An 18,860-nucleotide genomic window follows, 5' to 3' on the forward strand; every position below is an offset into this window, starting at 1 on the left:
ACATTGACCCAGGAATCCTTTAATGTTATAGAATAATGGCAGAGGATCTGTCTCCCATGGATGATGTCACAGCTAACAGAACCCCAAACCAAGTGTGCCTACTCTGAGGAAAAAAATGACAGAGAACAAAAGGTTAAAAGTTGAAATAACAACAAATAATGCTAATTGGAGAACAGTAGGAGGACTCAGCAGAGTGAGAAAATAGACCTTGATGTCTTCCAGCAGCCTAAGCCTATAGCAGCATAACTATAGAGGTAGCTCAGGGTAACCTAAGCCACTCTAACTATAAGCTTTGTCACAAAGCAAAGTTTTAAGCCTAGTCTTGAAAGTATACAAGGTGTCTGCCTCACAGACCAAAACTGGGAGTTGGTTCCACAGGAGAGGAGCCTGATAGCTAAAGGATCTGCCTCCCATTCTACTTTTAGAGACTCTAGGAACCACCAGCAGACCTGCAGTCTGAGAGCGAAGTGCTCTGTTAGGAACATACGGGGTAATCAGAGCTCTGATATATGATGGAGCTTGATTATTAAGGGCTTTATACGTTAGAAGGAGAATTTTAGATTCTATTCTTGATTTAACAGGAAGCCAATAAAGGGAAGCTATAATAGGAGAAATATGATGCCTCTTGTTGAGTTTCATCAGAGCTCTTGCTACGGAATAGTCAGAAACTATAGCCTTATGGAGGCTGAAGGTGTGCCTGCCATACTTTTCAGATTTTCTTGTTGCATAAAGTACAAAAATGATAAATACGTGGCACTTTATAACTTTACAATTATGCTCTACTTTGTGTTGTACAACACATTCAAGTTTGTAGTTGTAATGTGAGAAATTGGGAAAGGAAAATCAAAAGGAGAAGGAATTCGTTTTTTGGTTGAATGTATCTTTAGTCGTTTTATGTCACTGCAACTGTAAGCACTAATGATTTTTTTCTTTCAAAGCATTTATTGCTTTCATACTGTATCTTACGGCCACCGTATTATCTCCCTCAGAACAGTACAGTGTGAGATTATTGTACTGCAATGTGAATTATACATATTTTAAGGCATTTCACACATTTTTATCAGGGTGCCAATAATAATACATTATTATAGTGAAGTAACTGAAGTCAAATTGATAGTTGTGCACACAACGGGACCTAATAAAGCTTATTTTGATTCAGTATGATGTTAGATTTACGTACATGGAAGTGATGGAAGTGACACATTCCCTTCATACGACACATTTCTACATATTAATTATTTCAACTTAATAAACAAAGGCATTATTATTATTATTATTATTATTAGTATTATTATTATTATTATTATTATTATTATTATTATTATTATTATTATTATTAGTAGTAGTAGTAGTATTATTATTATTATTATTATTATTAGTAGTAGTAGTAGTAGTAGTAGTAGTAGTAGTATTATACTACGAGAATGTTTGACAACAAAGCAAATCTTTTACATAAATACTAATCCAAGAATTTTTTTTTCTATTTTAAGAGTTAATCGATATTTGGCCCTCTCACTTCCCGTAGTTAAAAGTGGGGTTTGTTACCCGTGATGCCATTTCATATTATTGTATTAATCTATTGTATAAATTTACGTTTTACTATTTAATTTTTTTATTTTTATTTTAAAATGTACTTAAAACAGAATAACGACGCCACTATAATCCGTGTGCCGTGTTTCCCCTCTAGTTCTGTTCATTTTTACTCAGGCGGCGTTGAGGGCAGCTCAAAGCAGCTTCTTCCTGTGACTGTAGCCGGAGACGTGAAGGTCCTTCACCGGTCGGTTTGTTGTGGAAGTGGCACCTTCCTCCGTCCTTCAGCAGGAAAATGTACTACAAATTCAGCGGTTTCACCCAGAAATTGACGGGCACGGCTCCCACGGTGGCCTACAGCCCCCAGGTGAGCGCTTGAAGCGGTGTGTCCGTGGAAAACCGAGTCTTTCACGGCTCTACTGACCTTGGCGTGGGTTCGTTAGATAACGAAACCAGCTACTGCTAACAGCCGTTTAAACTGACCACTAGGGCTAACAAAAAAAAAAATTACTAAAGACTTAAAAAAAAAAAAATGTAATTAAAAATATGTATCTTAGTCACTCGTATAGATGATGTTGCATTTGCTCTGTTTAAAACTATTGTAAAATGAGAATCGCTTAATATGTGTTCAAGTTAAACGTTGCTTCTCTTACTTCTTTAATATAAACTAACATTTGTTATAGCCTACTTCATGCCCTCTGAAGAGTTTATTGCCTTGTTTCTTTCCACAGTGCGGTGCCCCTTTTCACCTCTAAGTCATTCTCAGTCAGCTTTGTCCTTAAAGGGCATTTCAAATGTCTGAGTCTGGGCTTCAATGGAAATAAGTGCCATTAAAATGAATCACTATAATAAATTGGATCTCAGATATTAATAATCGTAGCTTATTTAGTTTATTTAATTTATTTAATTAGTTGTTTGTATGTGTGTGTGAGTGTTAAGAGTCTTAAGCTGTCACCTTCATGAGTTCTTACATTGCTTACAACAGACGCTCAATTATGGGGAAAAAAGTCACAATCACAACAAAATGTTTTAAAAAGTTGTGTTAAAACCTGGTGAAATATTCTGTTGAATTGTTCCTACGAGTATAAAGTTCTCAGTAAGACATTGGAGTGTCCTAAGTTTCCTCTGGCTGTGTGGAAAATAGAATAAGAAATGGCTGCCCCACCTCCACCTGTTGCTGTGCATGTTCTGTCAGCTGGCCGAAAGATGGCCGACTACTGTTTTATGCTTGTTTCTTAGAATGCTAGTTTTCTGCACTTATAGGTCAAGTGGACGATTTTTTATTCCAGAAAAAATAATACAATCTGGTTGTGTGTCTTTCTTCTGAGACCTTCCTCTTCTTCTCAACTTGTAAGATAGACTTTCAGCCATTTTCAAAATATACAGTGAAAGCAGCGGAGCACACTGGCGTTACGTGAGCGCATGGATAACATTGGTTACCCTTGCTGTGTTTAAATTAGGATCTTTGTTCAAGCATTTGGGGATTTGTGTGTGTGTGTGTACTTGTTCCTTTTCTAGGTTTTAGTAATAATTTAATCTTTTCTAAACTTAAAAATAAGAGTATATTTAACTTTGGACAAAACACTTGCTGTTATTTCTTTATTCTTTTCTTTCCCCTGGCAAGTATTTTAGTTTCTAAACTTTGTTTCTACTAAACGGGTGAAAATGTTACGTACCCTGCATTGCATCTCTGAGTCTCATACAACAGTGCTCACAGTGTAAGAGGAACCGGGCAGAAACCTGGTTAAAGACAGCACAGCGCTCAGTCTCCACCTGTAATGAAACGGCAGCAGATGGCCGCGATAATTTGATAAACATTGATCTAATATTTTTACGGCTTGTGGGTAAACCCGTCTTATTAAAGCCACAATTCATGTGACACGGAGTGTTTTGTGTGTGTGTGTGTGTTGTTTATAATGCTGCTGACCCAGTCATAACACTCGCAGATCCAATTTGTTGCGCAGGTTTAACCGTCTGCTGTTAAACTTTGTCGCCTCATACAGACCCGCTTTTTCTGAAATTCTTTGGTACAGCTAATATAAGGAGAGCCGCAAAACAGAGTACATCCTCTAAAATCACATTACGATCGAAAACACACCTCTAGAAGAGTTTGAACGTTTTATATATATATATATAACTTTCATAAAAGATGAAGGAACTGCAGGGCAGCTGTGTCAGGCAGCAATGTCCTATTGTAGGTTATAGCAATAAGTACATTTGGTTTTTCAGTAACGACATTTGTGCTGCAGTGCTGTCGCCAATTCTGCCGCCTGGCTCAACCTCAAAATAGGGGTTATATTTTATTACATCCACAATAATATCCTGGAAAATTTATTTTTGGTGAGTCCATTTCAGCTGACGAGCATCTGTCCATCTGTCAGGTTAGCGGGCATCTCGATGCTAACATTTATCAATCATCTGAAGTAAAAAATCTAGCCTCGTGAGACCATCCTGATCTCGCGAGCTTTCAAGGTTTCACTCGCAGATCAGTCTGGCTACTTTCCGTTAAAGAGAATTTGGAGCCGTTCACCAAACGAACGTCCAATCAGCGTTGGCTTTGAGGCGGGTTGAGGTGTGACGCAACGAGAAGCGCGTCAGTTCAGTCTAAACAACATGGCGGTTTCAGCCGATGAAACTAGCATTAGCGTGGCTATAGAGCAAGTTTTATCGGAATTACAGAGTATTTCTTTGCTGAGCTAACGAGCCTTTACCTGCAGCAGCAAGAGTAGCTTGGCTTGTGGTTGTGTTTTCGTCGTCGCTCATAACAGAGCGACGACGAATCTGATTGGTTCATTTGGCCCGTCTATCACCAACATAGGCCAATCAGCTAACCAGTATTTTCGCCCCTTCCCAAAGTTACTTCAACGGAAGGTTTCCAGATGGATATGCGGAGCAAATCTATCTGGCGGAGTCAGGTAATAAAAAATCCCCCAACACGTCACAAAGCGGAGTTGGAGTCTCTCTGATTGGTTGACGCCCTAGAGACGTTTAATGCGCGACAAACCAAGATTGCAGCAGGAAATGCGCTCAAAGCTTCAAGACGCGCAGCACAAGATGCACGTGACGCACCGCAGAAGCTCTCGATGCACCGCGGGGTGCGTTCACCAAAGACTGTATTTAGACCCAATGCCCTTGATGCTCAAAAGGCTTTTGTTCTGGACTCACCATTAAAATTAAACTGGCAACAACATTTGCTACTTTCTATTTTTACAGCCTGCTTCCACATGAATTGCCACCGCTGGTAATGATGCTTAAATGCCCCTAAATACATTTAGTTTGTGCTGCAGTAGCAGAATCTCACACTGAAATTTGTTCAAAATAATCCCGGTTTTATCTGCTGATGCTACACTTATTTGCGATTCCCAACAAATCCTGTAAGATAAATGTTGCTGAGGTATCTTTATGTTTACTTTAATGAATTTTTTTTTTTGTAAATTAGATTGTCCAGTAACGTTTAATTAGAAATACGCGACTTGCAACACAAGCTCTAGCTTCTTTCCCATGGGCGTCTTAGTCTCCAGACGTAAATCCTGTAGAAAACCTCAGAGGTGAGCTGAAGAGAAGCGATCATAAGAGATTACTGTGCATGATGTGAAGATTTTGATCAAAGATCGGTCCTCTCTGCTTCAAACCTGTGAAATGTGTTAGAAGTGCTGTGCAAAGAGAATTGGTTTTAAGTATTAACAGCAGGGGTGCCCACAATTGTTCACATGATTTAATGTACAGAATGTCTTTTGAGCTGGGATTTTTTTTCCCTCACAAAAATGAATTTAAGTTAAACCTGAGCTAATTTTCCCAGGCATTTTTTACAATTCTAAATTTATTGGAAAAATTACTGAAATCTCTGTTCCTCTTTGGATTCATACAGCATTTATTACATGTCTAAAAATGTACTAAATAAAAACTCTGACCACAGACAACAGTGTTAATACAGTTAATGCTGTGATGGACATCAGAGATTGGAGATAAATCAGTCCAGTGAGTGGTTTTTAAAACAAACCTGCTAAGTTACCAAATGGGCCGAAAATGGTGTATGGGAAGTTTTGCCCTTTTGTATTTTCTTTTCTGTAACTTATTCAGACAACTAAAGGCTCATCTATATTCCCAATAACATTTACTGCAAAAACAAACAGTATAAATATCCTTTTAAAATATGACAAATTTAATAATGTCTAAATAAATAAAAAATAAATTCTACCAGACCCCATTTTTGACTGGGTTTGCTTCCATAGAATGGTAAACTTTAATCTTGGACAAAAACACAAATACAATCAAATTTATTATAAATTGCTTAAATTGCATCACATCTTGATTGCAGTTGACATTTTAATAACAGAAAAAGGGGGAAATATATATCTAAGTGTAATCTAGCAGGTTAAGTTTGTGCTGTAAACCATTCCTAAATTACAAGTTTAAATAACCCGTTTGCTGTGCCCTCCTCTCCATTTTTATGTGTCTGTTTTGAGTTTGCGTCGCCTACATATCTGCCTCCACACGCTTTAGCAAAGTAGTGACAGTCCCTGTAACCTTTACATAAATAAAGTGATACCGGCACCCAGGAGACCTCTGCTTTATTTGTCAGCATTAAACGACACACGCCATAAAAACGGGACTGCGTTATCCAACCTGCCGAGTCGGGCAGCGCTTTGATTTGAAGATGTTCCTGTCTGAGGTTGTGGAGAATAAACACGCAGAAATGAGAATGTTGTGAACGTGATGAAAGGAAGCGTTCGTCATTTCTGGGGACAGTGTTCCTTGTAAACCTGCTGCGATGAACTTTGGGTTTTATACAATTATCTATACTACTTTTACAAGAAGTGGCCTCAGTCTAGTTGCAGTTTTTAATGTCTTCCTCCTGCTTATAGAGCTCTCCAAACTGATAGAAGCATAATTATACATTCAGTTTATTGCTGTATCCTGATCTCACACAGATTTCTTTTTTTTACTTTTATTTTAAAGAGTCCAGCTCTCAATTAAAGTTATTTTTTTTTGTTTTGTTTTTTCTCAAAAGGAATGGGAAAAAATAAGTACTTTTGAAAATACCCAACGCCCAATTTGAATCCAGATTAGTAAAATTGCATGTTAATCATACATGCCTTTATTTTTTTTCAGCCCCAAATATATTGCATCAGCACAATCTCCCACCTATGAATTTAGGGGGGGGGGGGGAATCCAAATTATTATTCTTTTTATTTTTACTTCTGCCGAAATCATTATTTGTGTCTCTAACCATTCCCAAAGCACAGATGTGATTTATTCTAAAAATTTTTTACACTTTACCATCTTAAGTTGATTAGAGTATCTTGAAGCTTTCCTACGACTTCCTGTTTTCCTGCTGTGTAAATATAATTTCTCTTGGCCACTCTGGTATATGGGAAAGACAAGAGAGCTCGCTATTTATACAAGACATCTGTATTTGGATCTAGTATAAAGTGAAGCACCTACATTTTCCCACACCTGAAGTAGAGATGCACCGATCCAACACCCAGATCGGATATCGGCTCCAATATTAATTAGTTTGATCGGATGTCGGATGATTGATGCCGATCCAACACTCCAATGCAGTAATTAGTTTTTTTAATAAATATCATACACAGCAATACAGTTACGCCGATCTAGTCACGTCTGTGTTTGCCACGGTGATTATGCAGAGTACGCTTAGCAGCTAGCGATGAGCAAACACAGAGCAACATGGAGCAAGTGCCGGACAGAGCCAAGTCTGCTATTTGGAAACCATTTCAAACTTGATACGCTGACAAGTCCGACTGCAACATGCAATATCTGGAGTGAGTAAGTTGTGAGGGGGGTGATAAGCTCGGTAAATTCAATACCACAAACTTAAAGAAGCACCATGCTAAAGAACATGCAGAACTTCATTGAACCATGTTTCAAACTTGATAACTTCGCTCACATGGCAAGGTTTATTCATTCAACAGTGGTATCGGATCGGTATCGGGTATCGGCCGATATGCTCAGCCCAGGTAGCGGATTGGATCAGAAAAAACTGGATCGGTGCATCTCTAACCTGAAGTACAGGCAACGGTTAAAAGGTTAAACCAACTGAAACCCCTGAGTTTATTTGTGGCGCAGACAGAGAGGAGGATGACAAAAAAAAAAAAAAAGAAATCTCCAAAGCACATTGATGGAGAACTGAAGTACAGATTGCCAGCATCTCTGAGTTCCTAGATTAATCACCAGACACCATTTACTTGCCAACCAGTTGTTGGGAGGAACGGAAGAAAGAAAAAAATGTTTTGTGCACTCCGAGTACGGTAGAGGATCTATCATGATGTGGGCCTGTTTTTACCCCAGAGGCCCCAAGACCCTTGCTACTAACCAATTAGGCTGTTATGTAAGCTTTATATCAAAATGGGAAGATTTCTGTGTATTATTATGCTGCTGCAACAAATGTTTTATTTATTTCCACCAGGGTTGCCAATAACTGTTGAGGCTTGTATAGATTTTACACTTGAACATCTTAACTCCAGTCAAGCCATGACCCTGAATCAATGAAGCCCTCGCATAATCAGGAGTTTTACTCGGCCTACAAAATGACTATTGACTCCTTTTGAGCTTAATTTACAGAAGATCGATTTGAAGAGAGTTCTCGTTCAAGTCCTTACGATAAAAGGAAAATCTGTCTTTTAGCTCAGATCCTTTGTTACTCATTCCTTCCACATCTGCTCACAACTCTGAAACATCACGTTCTAAAGTTTTTATTTTTTATTTTATAGAATGTAAGGAACAGTCTTTGTTCTCAAATGAACGGCTCATCCCTGACCTTTTTAAACATTGAATCTATGAAACACTGAGATACACTGAGCTGCAGAAAACTAAATTAGAAATCCTATTTCATCACAATAAATGCTTGACTTTGTTGCCTGAAGATGTTTGGCTGATTGCCTCACATCCTCTCTTTTCCCTTTTTTTTTTTTTTTGTAAAATGTTCTTTATTCTTCTCCTGTCTTTAGTTTTATTTCATTTCATTCAGTGCCTTTTGTGTTTATTGAGGTCTTTGTCAAGGTCTCATACCCACAGGCTTGGTTCGGGTGGGTGGAGAAGAAGAGCGGCTTATATAAGTGCAGGATGTTAAAAATGAGATTGGAAAAGGAGAAAGAAAAAAAAAAAACTTGGTTATATTTTCCCATCAATGTAACCGAGGACTTCTGGGAAATGGAAACAATTTAAACATGAAGTCATTAATAATGTTGCAGTTATACAAAAAAATCTATATAAAGGTCTTCTTCTCTTTTGGGGGGCCGGTGGGGTTTAGGGGCTGAAGCAAGGCTTGCCTGCAGAGTCTCCGACTATGATCTTCTCCACACCCACCAAGATGGTGTCAGAAGCAGGGTCCACAGTGGAGTACCTGGGAGCGAACAAAGTCCCTGACCTCCAGAAGTTTTACCAGGTAATAAAAAGTGTTTTCTCATTTAAAGCAATGCCAATTAGCCAATGCTTCATTAGACTAAAGGCAGTACCTGTCTATGTAGAAGCAAAAAAAAAAAAAAAAAAATACCCTACGTCAGTAATTACATGAATAAATGGTGAAATGTTTGTATTGTGATTGTGTGGCACTTAACTCGCCTAACAATGACGGATGAAGAAAGAATAGAACTGCGATGCTATTAATTACTATTGTGATGCTTTTATGATCGACCCACAATTTCTGACTGTTCCTTCAACACAGTCTCCCCACCACCATAGACATCATATACGTAGACGCGTCGTTGGGCGGGTTCTGCCTATGCTGCGGATGCGTCAGAGCGTCCGCCATGTTGAATGTGGCAAATCTGCAGTTACTCAGTCACTTAAACAGTATCGGAGGGACTTTAATCTCAGGATATACTTTATATTCATAATATTTTTATCTTTGTAATATTCCGAGTTTATTTTTGTATCCCTTTGGCTTCATTCTCCTGACTTTATTCTTGTAAAGAATAAAAATAATAATCTAACCTGGCCCTATTACTCCAGGACTAAAATAGTTCTGCAAACTGTGGCTATTTTGGAAATGTTCCCCCTTAATTGTCATAATATGAAGTTTTTCCCATAATATTACCACTTTTGTCTTTTTTTTTTTTTTTTACTTTATTCTCCTATGACTTTTTTCTCATATTAGTAATTTTATCTCTTTAATCCTCCCCCAAAAAGTCTGTTGGTAATCTTAGTGTAGACCACAATTTTTCCATTTAACCAATTCATTTTTATATTCATAACACATACACATATATATTTCTGTCTCTCTCTCATATATATATATATATATATATATATATATATATATATATATATATATATATATATATATATATATATATATATATATAAATAAAAGCTTTGTATATGAATACAAAAACACGTGTTTTTGGTGGTCAATGTATTCACTCATACTTGATGGAAGTAAAAGTACGCTGAGTTGATGTATTATTAGCAACAGAGAACTTTTCAGATGCTGTTAAAATGATGAATGAAAAGTTTTCGTTTCCAGCTCCTTCATATCCCCGTTTTCATTGCGTGAAGTCGTTCCTCTCGTGCGTGCTCTCCTCGGGCTTCAAGGAACTCAGAGCGGAGCTAGACGGAGTAACCTCAGATGTAGTGGGCGATGTGGAATGTGGGGGTAATATTGTCCAGCCCGACTGTCAGTGTCGTAAAGTAAGGCTGGGCAATATGGACCCATAATAATATCTCTGGTTTTTTAGGCCGAATGCCAATATACGATATTTATCTTGATTTGTTTTTATTTGCAGAAACTAACTATAAAAAGGCATCCATGAATCAAAGCTTTATCCCAAATGTCTGACACATTTTTAACAAACAGCTGTTAATAAATATGAGAAAATAACCTACTGGAATACAAAAAACTATAATTGTAATGCAACATAGACCATCTCGATATAAACCATATAGGCTCCTCTTATATGTCAGTAATCTCGATATTTTTGCCCAGCCCTATTGTAAAGGGTGAGAAACACTTGGATTTGTTAGGGAAAACGCAGGTTTGTTAGACCAAAAACTTGCTCTGCGTTACCTGTTATACAGTATTGCTAGTTTAAAAAAAAAATCCTATAAATCTCGTGCAGCGGAGGAACGGTAAACCAACGGCAGGTATGGAGAGTTGAGCTTGCTCAGGTTCTCTGATGCTGACAACGTTTAGATTTATTCAAGTTTGGATCTTTTACAGCATTTTTTTAATCTTATTTTTTATTTGGAAAAACGATGAGATGCAGTTCAGAGCTCGTTCATCACCAAGGTCAAAGAGAAACGGCACCTTTTTGTTCTAAAAATACAGCTTTTCAAAGCAACGAGGCGATTTACGGTAATGACTAATATTTGTTTCAGCCTCTGGTCTGAATGGCTTTGAGCCACCTCTGCCACCCGGCCCACCAGCGCTCACCACTCCAGAGGCTGCGGCAGAAAAAAGAAACATTCCAGCAGTCAAATGGAAATAACAGCCTCAGCTGCGGGAGTTTAATAGATTGCTCAGTTGTGGCACTGCCAAAAACGGAACTTAAAATAAGTAAAATGTTCTTAAAATTTGTGTATTTTTCCTTGATTTGAGCAGGTAAGTAAGATGATTTGCCAATGGAACAAGATTTTTGCACTTAAAATCAGGGCTTTGAACCGATTTTTTTTTTCCCCCAATCAGTTCGTTCCGAACAGAAACGGAATTATAACGTTTCCGGTTATGAGTTCCACCAATAAATTGACGTTCCCGAACCGGTTAGAACAAAAAAATACTGTTCCCGGAATGGTTAATTTCGTTCCTGTCAGCTGATTAATGCTATAGAATTATGTCACATCTTTCTCATCCAGCTTAAACGAATAAAAGAATAGCTAGCTATCGGTGCATTAGGCAAACAGAGGTGTTGGCGCCATTTAGCAGTGTTTCCCGCAGGAATTTGTTTGGGCGAGGCGGTGAGTAGTTGGATTTTTCTTTTTTTTATTTTGGAATGTTAGTGAGGCGGTAGCGTGAGTTTGGCGAAGATAGCGCTGCGGGAAACACTGCATTTAGCCAAATGTTCGCTAGTCCATCATTAACGTGGATTTGACAAATATAGCTATTGATATTGTGTTTGGAATGAGCGTTTTACTTAACGATGGATCGTAATTTACCTCTTATTTAAGATGTGTAGCTCTAGTGGAGACACCGCTCTCTCTCCATTCAGTCAGCGAATGTGTGATGTGATGTCACACAGGAAGTGAACCTCAGCCGTCATGGTAACGTGCGCAGGAAAATAATAACTTTTCTTTTTTAGTTAATTAGGCAACGAAAACTTTGAGGAACGAAATAAAACCGGTATTAACCGGTTACCATTATTTTTAAGTAAGTGTTCCAGAACATAAAAAATAATAACGTTCCCGGTTTTCGTTTTCGTTCCTTGAACCGGTTCAAAGCCCTGCTTAAAATAGGAACAATTCATCTCTATCATCTTATTTCAAGTGCAGGATGTCTAATTATCTTATATTAGGGGTCAAAATACTCATTCCATTGGCAAATAATCTTATTTACCTGCTCAAATCAAGGACAAATACACTAACTTTAAGAACATTTTACTTATTTTTAGATCCGTTTTTGCAGTGATATCACTAAGAGTTATGTGTCCGAAAAAGGTTGAGTTTTCGAGAACTGTTGTAATCCAAACTCTGCAACAACCTTCTGTGATGTTTCTACTAAATTCCCCTCTTCCTCCTCCACCTTCCTCCTCTCCCTCCTCAGAAATCAGACGGCGTCCCAGTCCATCTAAAGCGAGGATATCCCGACCGACTACTGTACCGCACCACCATGGCGCTCACAGTGGGAGGCGTGGTCTACTGCCTGGTGGCGCTCTACATCGCAGCTCAGCCCAACAGGAAGTGACAGCCACCAGCCCGCCATGTTCCTGTGTAACACCACTGACTTGTTGCTGCTGCAGCCATCCAAACATTCACAGCCTCGGTGGTCTCACTTCACCAGACCACCTCTTTGGGACCCCCGTTTAAATGAGAAATGTCCCCTCTGCACGCCGGTTGTCGACGGACAGGAGGAGCTTTATCACCCTCAGGTGTAACTGCCATCAAACATAAGAAAATCCAATGAATATGGCTTCTATATATATATATATATATATATATATATATATATATATATATATATATATATATATATATATATATATATATATATATATATATATATATATAAAAACATTCGCAGACCTTTTTGTTTTTCTCAATAAAATTCAGTTTTAAAGTCAGCATGAATTACCTACCCTGTTACTGCTGGTCACATAATATAAAAAGGTGGAGTGGGTGTGTTTTAGGCCAGAAATCCTAACATTATCAGGACTTTAAAGCCAATAATAACCCGTATAATGTCCATGTTTGTTGAGAAATATGTCTAAGTTAATACATTGTAGAAAGAAAACGGTTCAGCTTGGCTTTATTTCATTTTTATCACGTGTTTATCTCCCTGTGCCGTGATGAAAGCGTCTGCAGGGTGTGTGGCTCCGTCGTCACCAGTTTATCTATAGAACGTCTTTAGAGCTGGAATCGGCCTCATGCTGTCGGGGGGGGGGCTGGTGTGACATCGGATGCTCATCGCTATCACATCAGATTGTCAGTAGCTGCTTTTAATCTCCTGCGGGTTTATTTCAGTAAATTAGAACGTCATCAGTCCCTCCCATTGTCTGTGCCCGCTTGTCGTTGCAGGGGGTGGAGGGGTGTCTATAAAACAAACCATGCTCCCAAACATTAATATCTAAAGGTAATTTAGAGAGAAATTAATCTGACTGTCATGATTTTAGACCGTGAGATGAAGCCAGAGTTCTCTGAGAGAATCAACTCGTGCACGGGGAGCGCAAGCAAAGTTCTGGTTGGGATTTGAACCCAGGACCTTCTTTGCTGCAGGGCAACAGTGCTGTCGTCAAAAGTAAATAAGGGAAGCTCACATAGGTTAATAAATTGATCTGTTTTAAGCCTATTTCTGTTCGTCTCAATGTTCTTGGCTTATTGTTAATGAAAATTCCCATTTCTGTTTCTCAGAATGTTAGAATATTGCATAAGATCGATTAAAAAAAATAAAATAAAATTTAAATCAGAAGTGTTGCGTTGTGGCTTACAGAAAGATGAAGAAGACCGTGCCTGAGACCCTCCAAAAAGAGCGTAAGCCTAAAAAAAAGGTCACTGCTGAAGAATCTGGCTGCTCAGAGGGCTATATCTAAGCATACTAATGAAAAGATAAGTGGAAGGGGGGAAAAAATCAGCTTTGGAGAGATTTTGAAGCAAAGCCCATTCCAGAGTATGTTAGGCCACTTTGAACCAGAGATAACATAAGAAGCATCTCACCTTTGCTTTGGATAAAAAAAAAAAAAAAGACTGCAGTTTCTCTGTGGTAGGAAGCCACGTTTCAAGGTTAAATACAATTTTGCATTTAATTAACAAAAAAAAAAAAAGTGGAGAAGCACAGAATCCAAGTTGCTTCAGGTCCAGCTCGATGTTTCCACAGTCGGTTGATTTTTTTGAGGAACCATGTCGCCTGCTGGTGTTGGTTCACTGAGGTTTATCAGATCCAAACATGGAGCAGTCGTCTACCAGTAGATTTAGGAGCACTTCATTCTTCCTTCTGCTGACATACCTTATGGAGATGCTGATTTCATCTTCCACCAGGACTTGGCACCTGCCCATACCCCCCATGGTGTAGTGGAGTGAGTCCATGTCTTTAATTTAGGGGACCTGAGTTTCAAACCCCCCATTGCATAATGAAGAGCATCTGGTGTAAAGTCTGCAAGTTTTAATGACTATATAGGAGCATCTGGAAGGACTCGTACTTGGCACCTGGCCACACTACTAAAGGTACCAACACTTGTTTTAATGACCCTGGTGTTACCAGCAAACTCACCTGACCTGAACCCCACAGATTTAAACATTGTAGATTTTATGTAATAACTTTTCTGAGAGGCTACATTTCGGGTTTTCATTGCTATAAAGACCGACACATACTCGACAACAACGGAGAGATGTTTTCTCTCACTCCAGCGCTGCGGGAACTAAAAGACCGCCTTCTGTTTTTTTTTTTTTTTGTTCAGATCTGGTTGTTCTTGAGGCCTATGCTGAGCAGAACATTTTTCTTGTGTCATTCCCAAGAAATATGTAGTGGGTGAGAATTATGAAGAGTTCCTGGGTGCCTTCGACATGTGTTATTGTGAAGTGCATAATTTCCTGGCCAGGAAGAATTGGGATCTTGTTCCTGCATCCTTGAGTGAAATAAATAATGGCAACGCTTTATATTAAGGTCCTTGTAATAAGCAAAATTTATAAGATGCTGAGGAGGATTTTTTATTAATATACTTAAGCATCAACAATGTTTAACAAGTTTCTTATGAGTTATTATAAATGTCATTAACAATATTATGATACTATTAATTCATATACAGTCTTATAAACACAACAATGTTATTAATAAGCATCTTGCATGCACTTATAAAGATCTTAAAAAGTTTCTTATAAGTTATTATAAATATCTTATAGTCTGCTATTAACATCATAAGGAGTCTATTAATGCATATATAGTCTTATAAACAAATAATGTTAATAAGCATTTAGTAAGCACTTATTAAGGTCTTATTACCTACTAGCTAATGCTTATTACAAGGACCTTAATATAAAGCGTTACCAATAATTGCTCTATTCTGGCGACGCATCTGCAGGCCTTAAGCCATAATCAGTAAAATTATTGCTAATAAATACTGTGATTTAACACTCTTTGAGTAACGAATCTATATATCAGTTTTGAACTAAATTACTTTTGGGGAATTCTCTAATTCACTGACATGTGGCCGGATAAAATCAATAAATAGAAAGTAAACCACTCTAACTAACCAAAATCTTAAAATCAGCTGTCTAAAGTAGGTCAGCAGCTCTGACAAGGCCACAACAAGAAAAAGAAAAAACATCTGTGTTCATTAAATATATCAAATTATTTTAATCATCAAATTAAAATAATAGACCATTTATGCGCTTTAAGGTTGGTGGATTTAGATTTAGAAAACAGACCTTTGTGATACAAGCATAGCCTACCTGTGAGGCTGAAATATTAGTTTTTATAGGCATAAATGAACCTTTGCACTTTTTTTAAAGCACTTTATTAAGATGCATCTGCGTGCCAACGCTAACAACTTATGATTACGGAAAAGAGTTCTAAAATATAGAATAGTGTGTTGTAGCCAAAAGCAAAACTGCTTTCTGTCTCCTCTTAAATCATCTGACTGGTGCAGAAATCCTGACAAAATTGCACGGTTGCAATCCCCAAAATCATCTGCCACTCAAATACAGAGCCCGTACGTTCCTATTGTGGTCCAGTAGGTTTCTCAATCAGCTAACTTTAGATAAATATCTGAACAGAATAAATGAAAATCAGTCAGAAGGAGCTGACTAATGGATAAGCGTAACTTAGAAAGACATTTGGTGCAACTTTAGTGATAGTAGAGAGGAGGAACTGAGAACACGGAACATGTTGAGCAGCAGAAGATCTTTATGGCTTCTTCTTTCCTGGCTGCCAGGGGAACAGAAGTGTGAGAGGGTTGCCGCCTGCACAGGCTCACATAAAGCTGCTCGCCTGAAAGCTGGACTCCCATTGGCCTGGTCTGAGAAATCTGCATTTATATAGAGAGGCACAGATGGCAGGGTCAAATATTAATTCATCGATAGCAGGACTCAACAGACCCAATCTGCTTTGAGTCAACAGCCTGGGCGATGACGATGACTCTGAGCCACTGAATACTCCGACCTCCCTTTTTACGACAGCAGTTTACCTTCTTCCGTGGACAGCTGCTGCTTCTGATAATGCACTATGTGGCCAAGCAGGAGCCTTATACGGGTCCTATAAAAAAAAAAAACGTCACGGTTTTCAATCCACCCTGGCTGAGAGCCGCGGGCGCTGGATAAAACATTTACAGCATGCCACACTGACAAACCATTCACGTGGAAATTGAGCGAGATCTCAAGGGTACATGGAAACGGGAAGGAGGGCCGCGTTGAGAGAAAAAGAGGACGTTGTAGCGATGCCTCTGATGGAGAGCTTGGTTTTATTCGTAGCAGGGACCATGAAAAGGATTAAAGCAGCTTTGTTTGGGTGGGGAGGGGTTCTTTTTCCAATAAATGTTCTTCCAGACTCGAGTGTATATGAGATTTCTTTCCCCAGTGTGATGGAGAGACTTTTAACAGGTCCAAGACCCTGTTATCATCCACTAGCTGCAGTAAGCTGCAATATCTTCATGTCTTTAGTGCCTTTTTGTATCGACTCGGCGGTGATGAGGGAGGATCGCACACCATGCTCTGCTGCTAGTGCTCGTTTAATCTGGGGTTCTTTTTCAAACCTTTCAAAGGAAGGAAAATTGCTTTTAGGGGCCAGTTCCAAAGCGAGACGGCCCCAAACACAAAGATAAATCAGTTACCCAATCTGGCCAGAATGATTTCTGTTTTTCTTGACTCAACTGTTTTATTTATAAAGGCCAGACTGAAGCAAAAGGAAACGGGAATGTAGCACATATGCGACATATTGCCAAAGTAAAAGCCAATTTTATCAAAAATGTTCTGTTGGCACCCCTGATAAAGATTTATAAAAGCCAGACAATAAACACATTTTATTGCAGCAGCATAATCTCACAGTGCCTGAGCACATTTATCCACAAAGTCGCTTGCACTGTAATTATTGCGACCCATGATAAATCTGAGAGTCTCTAAACGGGAGAACTGTTGGTATTGTGCTCCTCGAATCTAATATCTTTATGTAAGAGTGGCAAAAAAAAAAAAAAAAAAAAAGCCTCTGTTTAAAGAAAGTCACAAGAAGTCTAGTTCAAAGAAACAAGGGGCTGTAATTTTCTCTGCTCAGATGAGACCAAAAAATGTACCTTGAATTTGAAGACAACATCCCTAGAGTGATGCACGGTGGTGGCAGCATCATGGTGTGGGTGTGTTTTTCTGTGGTCTGAGTTGATGTGAAGATGGATGGACCCAGAGATTCACCTTCCAACAGGGCGACAACCGTCACCATACAGCCAGAGCTGCAGGGAAAGGGTTACATCGACGAGCATCTGCGGCAAGACTTTTCTCTGACTGTTATTTTCTCGATCTGCAAAGCTGATGGAGACATACCTTCAAAAAAAAAAAAAAAGACGTGCAGCTGAGATTGCAATGAAAGGTGGCCCTGCAGGAAATAGTGACTCAGCTGAGCACAAATGCATGCCGCACTTTTCAAAACAAGAAAGACGAGAGAACTTTTCCTTCGAGTTATGGAGACGTGCGCTGATCTTTTGAAGATCAGAAAATGGTTAAGGAGAAATCAGCTTGCTCAGCTAAACTGGAGCAAATCTACAGTGAGAGCAATATTTAAAGAGTTTGAAGTGACTTGTCACAAACACTATTAGGACCTAGTATTCTCTTCCTATAACACCTCTTGTCTAATAAAGAAAGAGTAAGAATATAAATTTGCCTTAGCCAAAGAGATTAAATCACTTGGATTAATCTCCTGATTATAGAATATTACACTGCAAAAGCAGAACTAAAAATAAGTGAACATTTCTTAAAAAAGTATATTTGTCCTTGATTTGAGCAGGTAAATAAGATTATCTGCCAGTGGAGTGAGTGTTTTGACCCCTAAGATAAGATAATTGGATCTACTACACATGAAATAAGATGATGAAGATGAGTTGTTCCTATTTAAGTTTAGCAAAAATCTTATTCCATTGGCAGGAAATCGTATTTACCTGTTCAAACCAAGGACAAATACACTCATTTCAAGAAAATTTTACTTGCCTTTACTTCCCTTTTTGCAGTGTAAAATGTTATCATTTTTATTTTATTGTAAATATTCATCAAATATGTTTTCTTATTGGGGGAATCCTTCATGCTGTGCAGCAACCAGCCTTTGCGTCATCCCAGCCCACCCGAACATCCTGCAGCCACAATGGATCCCATTGTGGCTCATCTCTGGGACACACGGGACCCTCTTGCAACATGTTTACACGCCGACTGCTAATTGAAGCGCACGGTGAGGGGAGGGTGGACGCAGGAAAAGTGGGGTAGAAGAAGAAATCACAGGAAGCAGGTGGGATGTGAGGAAGAGGGATGGTAGGGGGGGGGGGGTGAGAAGAAGGCTGTCAAAGGGAGGATGGGTGTTTGTTATCAGGAGAAAATTGAAAATGAATCCCTCTTCGATGTCCCTGTGAGAACGATGTTTTGATCGGGAGCCACGGTCTGTCATGCTGCTGTTGGAGCGATTTCAGCTGGATTCAAATAATCTGATTATTCAAACATCTCAGCACACTTAAAGGTGCATGTCAATAAATCCAAAA

At 38.8% G+C, this 18,860-nt stretch overlaps 1 protein-coding gene across 1 annotated transcript; it reads left to right on the top strand.

Moving 5' to 3' along the window:
• The first annotated feature begins 1,751 nt into the window (after positions 1-1,751).
• On the top strand, positions 1,752-12,633 carry LOC105918891 (cytochrome c oxidase subunit 7A-related protein, mitochondrial). The gene is made up of 3 exons (XM_012854065.3): positions 1,752-1,897; positions 8,804-8,938; positions 12,248-12,633. Exons 1-3 carry the CDS (start codon positions 1,826-1,828, stop codon positions 12,386-12,388), a joined length of 348 nt encoding a protein of 115 aa, XP_012709519.1. The 5' UTR covers positions 1,752-1,825; the 3' UTR covers positions 12,389-12,633.
• The last annotated feature ends 6,227 nt before the right edge of the window (positions 12,634-18,860 follow it).

This window comes from Fundulus heteroclitus, chromosome 10 (assembly GCF_011125445.2).
Source record: "Fundulus heteroclitus isolate FHET01 chromosome 10, MU-UCD_Fhet_4.1, whole genome shotgun sequence".
Lineage (NCBI taxonomy): Eukaryota > Metazoa > Chordata > Actinopteri > Cyprinodontiformes > Fundulidae > Fundulus > Fundulus heteroclitus.